General features: G+C 38.0%; 1 protein-coding gene across 2 annotated transcripts in view; it reads left to right on the forward strand.

Annotated features, from left to right (window-relative positions):
- The window catches only part of thsd7ba (thrombospondin, type I, domain containing 7Ba), a 193,635-nt gene that overhangs the window by 91,216 nt on the left and 93,548 nt on the right, over positions 1 to 8,871 (forward strand). For both annotated transcript variants that reach the window (XM_014020100.1, XM_014020101.1), the window contains exon 8: positions 6,297 to 6,497. In XM_014020100.1, the coding sequence (XP_013875554.1) occupies positions 6,297 to 6,497 (201 nt within the window). The remainder of the gene's footprint in view (positions 1 to 6,296; positions 6,498 to 8,871) is intronic.

An 8,871-nucleotide genomic window follows, 5' to 3' on the forward strand; every position in this document is an offset into this window, starting at 1 on the left:
AGTCAAGGCATTGCGGTCCACATTCGACATACTGTTTTCATGGCGACTGCTGTGTGTTTTCAGTCTACCTTAGTTTGACAAAAGAACCAATCTCCCTTAGGACCTCTGTTAGCAAATCAAAGTTGTTCATCTAATTAAGTTTTGATGGCCTCAAAAGAAATGACCAGATGAAATTCTGAGGCAATGTTTTGATTTGAAATAATAGAAGCGCAGTTTAAGAAATAAACACATGCCTGAAAGGCTCCCAGGGTGAATGATTGCTGTTTGAAGCTCATTCAATTTGAGCCAAAGTCTGCAGTTCACACTCCAATACATTGTTAGGCTTATAAAAAAGGTAGCCAAGGCGGGAAATGTTTTTATTTATTTTTATTTGCTGTAATAATCTGTTTTGGGAGGATTACATTTTGTCTTTGGTCATGATGCCTTCCAGCCATAGCTACATTATAATGGGCTTTGCTGTTGGTTATGAATTTTAGTTTTATTTCAGCTTAAACTTTGCTTTTAGTTTCCCCCACCCCGTCATCTCCATTCACCAGAGATCTCCAGTTATTTTGTCTTGTCTCCAGCTTGCCACACCTGCTACCCTGTTTCCAATTAGCACACCTGCATYTACTTTCTCCATCAGTCTCAGTGGTATTTAACCTCCAGTTTTTCCACTTGTACATGTCAGACCCTCACTTCAGTGTCCTGTTCAGCCTCACAGGCATTTAACTCCATTTTGACTTGCTGTTTAGACAAATGTTTATTTATTTGTTTTTTCCCAGTGTGGAATTTCTACTTGCTAAAATGTTTGCCCTTTTTTATTTCAAGACTAGATATGAAAAATAACTTTTTGCTTTGCATGCAGCAAAGTCTTCTGTGTGTGTCTCAAACATGACAGACTGGGCTTTGGCCAGAATGTTCTCACAGTACAAGAAAACACTCTCAGAATAAGGCTGTGCCACGATTTAACATTTTTAAACGCAGGATGGCACGTAGTCAATTTGCAACAAAACACCTGGGTCTGAAGTGGACGGTTGTCAAGACAGGGGAAGAAAAGTCAGAMGAGAGACAAGGGATCTTTAATTTACAGGTGAAAAATAACACATTCAGATTGGAGCCACTGTGGACTTTTTCTATCAAAATAGATCCAAATCTTTCTTGAAACCTCTGCCTTGAGGGCCTGAACTCAGTCCTACAATACAAACAAAACACATTTTAGTGTGTTAATGGACTCTGGCATGGTTGTTTTTTTTTAAATTAGAAATAAAATATCGCCTCAGATTTCCATCACAATCAACAGCATTACATGTTAACTTGCAGCACATATATATTTTTTGATAGGAATAAGCAATGCAGCTATCCACCCAAAACTGCAGAGCACTTAACTTTTTTAATGATGACAAAGACAAAAAGACACTATGAATTATTAACAGACTGGATACTACTCTTTATTTTAGAAATTATTTGAACATACAGGCTCAAGGTGAAATCTCCAGCTCTCAGACAAAAACAATTAACTTGAATTAACTGACCGTGTGTTTAAAATCGATGATAAAATGTTAAGCTAAGTACTCCCAGTATGAACAGCAAGGGACTGCGCTAACCTGAAAGCTGCTGCACATTCTCGGTCTCAATGGAAGACTTTAGAGTGCTTTGGCCGTACTGAACCTGTCAGACAGAGAGGTGTTTTTATCTGACAGAGGCTATAAGGCAGAATGTCAGCAGACCAGACCAATTTTGTCAGAGCAGGATGCAGTATCCCCCTGGTTAGAACCTAAAACTGATTTAAGTGGCGAGACGACGTGTGAGTTGGGGGGGAAAAAAAAGGCACTACAAGCATCAACCAGAGCAGATCTGAGAAAGGAGGGAAAAAAAAGTACAAATGAAGTTCAGTTGTCAACCCCCCCCCCCCCCCAAGAGAATAAGGAAAGGATGAGCAGATAAAATGATTCCTGTCTGTGTGTTTTTCCTTGTTTGTCATGTGTTAGTGTAGGTGTACACAAGTATTCATTGCACTCCTGCTGTCTCCCATCTTTTTGCACAGATGAAAGCATGTCGCATTTGAATGCTTTTGAAAGGACACGCATTGTTTGTGGAATGTAGTGCTGGTTGTGGCGGAGCTGTTAGTGTGTTAGGACTGTGCTAAAAGGGCATGATGACCTCGTCCCCGCAGTGTGTAAATGTGCATGAAAGCGCCCCGGGGAGCGACTGAAGTGTGGACTGTTCAGGTCAATGGCCACACTCTGAAACAGTGGATTTGTATCGGATGAGCCAGCTCCTCTCACAGACAGTGTCATTAATATGTTTCAAAAGTTGAAAAAAAAATAAATAAAAAAACAAAGCTGGGCTGTTTCTTTGCAGGGCTGTCTTGTGGCAGGCTATCTTTTAATGGCATTTATACAGACTCGGGGCGCACAACAGACAGGGAATGAAAGCCGCACTGAATCACTCAGAGTGAGCAGTGTTTCCTGCAATGCACTGAGCAGATATTGAGTAGTGGAGTATTGTTATGAACCAACTCGTTTGCTTGTAGCCCTTGAGCTTCAGAGGATTTCCTGCTGTGATTGAACGGCCTTTATGTTTCACCACATCAGAATAAGCTGTGATCCGTCTCGAACCAAAAGTCCCTCTAGATCCCCGTTTTTCAGGTACAGGAGTCAAGCAGCTTTGCTCTACGGAAAATTACAAATTTAGATTGCCTCGCTGTGGCTTCATGTCTTTTCACGATATCGTGGCCTATCACATTTGCTGCTATACTGGGAAATCAATTGAACATGAGAGGTTACTGGATAGATTTTTAGCAAGGCCTCTACCAAGAACGTACACAGCTCGAGGGAAGGTGTATTCCTAAAAAAATGGTGCTAAAAATTGCTGTCTGGTTCTTGTTCCCTTGAAATAAACCTGGTATGTCCAAGAAACCTTTTAATTATTAATATCCACAGGGGCACGACCAGCCAAATTGTTTTTTGTGGCTTTGATGCGAGTAGCAGTAAGTGCTCTGGGCAATACGACAATCGATCCACTATGTCTTTGCTTTTCAAGAGCGCACTCTGGCAGCATCACTCAGATCATGCTCCTGAACTGGTGCGCCTCTCTGGTAGATGATCGGGGGATGTAATTTGCAGAATAGGGGTCCTTTGGTTAAACAGTGCTGCCTGTGGGCCAAAGGAATGTGGAACCTTTACACCAGTGACCAGTGGTTGAACTGAGATAAAAGGAGCATTGCTTGAAAAGGGAAAGTGCTGCTGCTCGAGTCTCTCTGGGGGGAAGATTGTAGGAGTTTGGATGCTTTTTTCCGTCAGCTTTCTATTTGCAAGAACACTGTGCTGTCATAAGAGAATTGGAAGGGCTCTCTAGTCAATTCAACTATTGATTTGAACATGTTCAACCAGTAAGGACCTTTTCATGGAAAATGAATATTTTATGAACAATCCATCTTTAGGAGAATCAATATTGTTGAGTGGGGAATATGAATAAAAATATGGGGCAGTAAGGTGATGCGGCTGACTAGGTAAGTGCTATAGTGATAATGGGCGAGACAAAATATTCGTGTCATTCAATAATTTGCTGAACGCTTTCAAGCGTTTTATTGTTCATGTCGTCTTTATGATCAGCCCGCCATTCTTCGAGCACCAACAATCAATGTTTGATGCATTTATATTCAACAAAAGTTTCTCTGAGGTTTTGTGACGCAACAAAAAAAACTGGCCTGGCTGAAGAAGTACTGAAGAAAGTATTTATTAAACTATACTGTAGATTGCCACTGAAAAATCTGTGAAGAGACACAACAAATGAGAAGTTAATGTGACAACAAAACTTTAAAAGCCCAACATTTCTACATTTCTGCATCGTTTCGATTCAGATCTTCAATTTTGTTGGTGTGGATTTGACCTGATGTTCACAAATCCATCATGATTTTAAAGCGATCTCATTCAAAGATTTTACGTAATGTGGGTTAAACTTCAACATTTGGAGCAAAATATTAATACTAAAATTAATTTCAACTTGTATAACATAAGATCTGGAAACTTTGTTTTGTTCTTATATCACTTTTTTTCTTGCACCTTCTGATTTTTATACATTTGCAAAAGCATTTCCAGTTTGTGTTACTGACAGACATGCAACATTGTAAAGAAAAAAAAGAGTATCATGTGCAAATAAAAATAATAAAGTATACTTTTCTTTGTTTAGTTTAATTTCATTTATAATAATACTACAGGGGTACACTGGCATGCAGGGCTACCGGGGAAATCCCCGGTGGGCCAATTGTTTAGTGGGCCGGTGGTTCACTGCAGTCCGTGAACCAGCCCCCACCCGTCATCTGCGCAGAGCCAAAAAAAATAAAAAAATAAATAAGTAAATAAGTTGCCACCAATAAAAAGATCACCCTCTAATATTTCATTGGACCACCTTTAGCTTTGATTATGGCACACATTCACTGTGGCATTGTCTGGATAAGCTTTTGCAATGTCACAAGGTTTATTTCCATCCAGTTTTGGATTAAATTTTCACCAAGACTTTGCATTTATGATGGTAGAGTCTGAACTTCTCCAGCACATCCCAAAGATACTTTACAGACTCTGTGGAGCATATCCACGTGTGGAAATGATGTCTCATGCTTCCTGAACTCTTTCACAATTCCAGACCGATGAATCCTGGCATTGTCATCTTGGAATATGACCGTGCCATCAGGGAAGAAACAATCCATTGATGGAATAACCTGGTCATTCAGTATATTCAGGTAGTCAGCTGACCTCGTTCTTTGAGCACAGACTGTTGCTGAACCTAGACCTGACCAACTGCAGCAACCTCAGATCATAGCACCTTTTTTTTTGGCCTGGCAGTGTATTTTTTAAGCTGTTCAGTTTTTTCTGAACTAATGTCAGATCATGATGGAAGTGCCAAATAAGGTCTTGTCTTACCAACTAAAATTTGGTGGTTTTCATTCTCCTCTGGCTCTGGGTCAGACTCTGGCACCAACCTGTAAGGCTGGATGGACAAGTCTTCTCTTGTCTTCTTGCCTCAATTGGATTTAAAGAGACAGCATAAAAAAACGAGTTGATTTGAGACATACGTTTGAAAAGGGGTGAAAGAGAGGTTTGTGGAGTGAAGAAGGATGCATTTAGACCAAAGTGTTGCAGTTCCACTTTATATAAACCCCATGATTTTAATGTGAAAAAGAAGGATCTAAAAGCATGATCTGGTCTAATTTAAACTATAGTCATAAAATATGCCAGGACATATAAAAAATGTTACAACACTTTGGTGACAGCAATAAAAAATGTGAGATTCTGTAATTGGAATCAGTAAAAAAAGAAGTCATTGTTAAACAACGCAATTATTGCAATTTGACCCAACTCATCCACACTTTTCTTTGTTTCTTAACACCTTCACCTCTGCTGTGCTGATACTCTCACCCTCTCACCCCCGGAAATGCTTCCTCTGCTGCATTTCAGTGAACACTGTCTCTTTACCAAAACAATATTTTGGTTTAATGTCAAAGAGTTTTTTTATTAGATTTTTTTAAGGGGAAAAAACAGCAAAAAAAGAGTGAAGTGTTTTTTACTGACAGAATTGTCCCATGGTAATGTAAACAAAATGTATAGTTTTTACAATAGCAACAATTTGTCCAGCCATCCAAATAGAAACATCTATATAAATGACATTTGGTGTTTGAAATCTGTTGGCACTTATAGACAGGGATTCTGGATTTCTCTAAACGCCGAGATATTTCACAGATCACTGACTGGAGAGCTCCCGCACCGAAAACTGAAGCATGATAAATAGATGTAACACTTTGGCTTCAGAAACACAATATCTCATGCTCTGCTAGCTTGAATCCCAAAGAAAGGTGAGAAAGTGAACTGATGTACACAGTATTTTTTTTTCAAAGAATTATTGAACCTGAAGGGAACTGAAACAAAACTGCAATCTTTTGTTTTGCTCTGAAAGGGCCTGACACTCATATACAGGAGAGAGAGACATAATGATTTTCTTTTCTTTCATTTAATTTTTGAATCAAGTGCTTTGTTTTATTTTTTTTACAGAAAGTATGGCAGATTTTACTTTTATTTTATTTTATTTTATTTTTTTTGCCGAGCGTAGCTAGTAGACTAATCAAAACTACTTGMTAATCACAAAATCAATACATAATTTCCCGAAATCTTAAAATCACTTAACAACACGTGGCTACTTTTTGTTCAGAGGGTGTTTGTGTTTGATTTGTGTGTAAGGCAGCATAATTTATTCCTGGGAAGAGAATAAGTTGTCATTTCATTGACATTTCCTGCACCTTCCCCGCTTCTTTCTGCCAGGTTTCCGACAAAGGAGGAGGGAGGTGTTGTGGGAGTCCAGTGGAACTCTGGAGACCTGCCCTCATCTGATGGAGTTCATCCCCTGCGAGGAGCCTGCCTGCTACTTGTGGCAGGTCCAGCATGAGGGAAGATGCATCCCCACCAATAGCTCATGTGGTCCTGGAGCTGCAGTCTACAATATAACCTGTGTCAACACAGAAGGTAATGTTCTGAACACATAAACAAGCTATCATATTTGAAATGTCTCTCCCTGTGAGTAAAATGTTGGCTGTCAGCTCAGGTCCTGCATTAAATTTGGCCTTCTCCCATTTTATAAAACCTGCTTACAAGGTAATTAGACGTGTTGGGAAATAATGCATTCTTGCTCCGAGTTAAATAGGAATGCATTACTCACATTTTCTCATAATCTCACATAAAAAAGGCTAGGTGGGGAATATTTCTCCCAAAAATTAAGCCATTACCTTAAATATATTTTTTCATCCTTGTGGCAATGCATTTATCTAATCATTAAAACACTGTCAACTTTTTATTTTCACTAAAATAAAATGGAAATTATGATTACAGCCTAGGTGAACTCAGGCATGTATATTTTTAACAACAAGCCCGTGTTAACGAGATACTGGAATAAGTGTTCCTAAAGCAGAAAAAAAAATAAAACAAGCCAAAAAGCACCCATAAAATTGATTAAGGTTACAGTGGAGCTATTAATGCCATCATATAGATATAATACCTACAATTATGGTGTGATACCTGAACCATAGAGTGTAATGTGAGCGGTTGTGCTCAGCCATATCACCAAGTTGGGTGGAAGGAACATCACCATTAACTGAGCATGCATAATTCATTACGAACCATTGTCAAGTTTATGGGCACTGAAAACACTGGGCTGATTAAAAAATCAGAATCTCTGCTTCCCACTGAGCATTAATTGCTCATCTCCATTGATTATAAGTCTAATTGGAGCTGTTTTTGCCCATGTTTTATTACTCTGTCACAAAGGATCAGGTGTGTGTTTATCACAAATCCAGATGAAAGTCCAAATACATTAACCCACATGGGAGTCTAATGAGTTTTGATGAGGCGGGTAAGAACGAAAGCTTTGTCAAAATGGAGGCGAAAAGGCTGATGAAAATGTCAGTGCTGGATTTATTTTCTGCAAATGTTGACAAATTAGCTATTCTTTAACTCAGTTTTGTTGGACTTATTATTCAGACCTATTTGGGTTATTTTTAACTACTTACTAATTGATGTAAACTCCTGTAGCTGTTGTTTCACTAAAAAGTACAGCAGAAAACAGGTTAAGCAACAACAAAAATAAGTAGTATAAAAGCTGAACAATCAAATTATATATTTATTCAACATACAAATTGTTAAAACAGACAATCGTTCAAACTTAAATGAATCTGCAATATTATTATGCTGTAGGTTAATTGCATATTTTTGATGTCTTACCTTTGTATTATCTTTTATAGACAAAGCACCTACTACATTCCAATACACTTTAAGCAACAAATATAAGCAATTTATAAGAAAAGATAAACAAAGCAGAGTTCATTTGTGCAAACAAATTATTTGCAAAAACACAGATGGAAAAAAAATCTGATAATTGGAAACAAAAGTAAGACTATGCTGATTATTATTTTTTGTGCACATATTTTAGTACTATTTCTTTGATCAAGGTCAAGTTTCTCTCCAGAGAAAATATGCTTTTRGCTGTTGTGCTTGACATATAAATTTCATAGACCTTGGAGAAAGCAGCTGCTAATTGCCACTCTGTCTGCACATTCAGATTCAAAACATCCGAGCTCTCCCTCTCAACTGTTACACACACACACACACACACACACACAGACAAGATGATGGACACTGTCTGTAGTGAGGAAGGCAGAGAGGAATACTTCTTTCTCGAAAAAAAAAAAGATGAAATTGAAGGTTTGGGTTATCTCAGACACTCAGGAACAATTCAACTTTAAAGGCTGGGGTGTGTTTGAAGCTTTCGCCAGAGCTGCTTCTATGAAATTCTTAATATGAAACACAAAAACAACACTTCAATACAAAACGGTTTCCAAACAAAACTAAAAATGTCAGTAAATTTCCTGAGTAATTGGTTCACTTTTTATTTGTGTGTCACCTGACATCCAGAGAGAAAAGTTTTTAATATTTTAGTAGTTTGCATATTTCTAGTCCATGAACCAGATTCAGTCAAAACATTCAAAACCAGACATTTGATCATGTGCTCCAACTCAAAGGGACATTTCCAATTATGGCCAATATATCCATTTTCCTCTTGTTTCTTATCAGAAAAAAATGCTTTATCTTTTACAGAACCTCAACACTTCTGTGGAGATATATCTGATATTAGATGTTCTTTCTAAAAAAATCATACCAGCTCATTTTTTTTTTTAATGTTCAAACATGTTTGTGTGTGTGGGTACAAAAGTAAAGATGATTTCATATAATTTCTTGGTTTAATGGGCCTCATGCAAGAACATGTTTGTATTCTTATCCTAAATTTCTTTTACTTTTGTTTGTACGAAGCGTTCGTACGAACATGTCACGTCAGATTCAACAAACT

This window comes from Austrofundulus limnaeus, unplaced genomic scaffold (genome assembly GCF_001266775.1).
Source record: "Austrofundulus limnaeus strain Quisiro unplaced genomic scaffold, Austrofundulus_limnaeus-1.0 Scaffold240, whole genome shotgun sequence".
NCBI classification, from domain to species: Eukaryota; Metazoa; Chordata; class Actinopteri; order Cyprinodontiformes; family Rivulidae; genus Austrofundulus; species Austrofundulus limnaeus.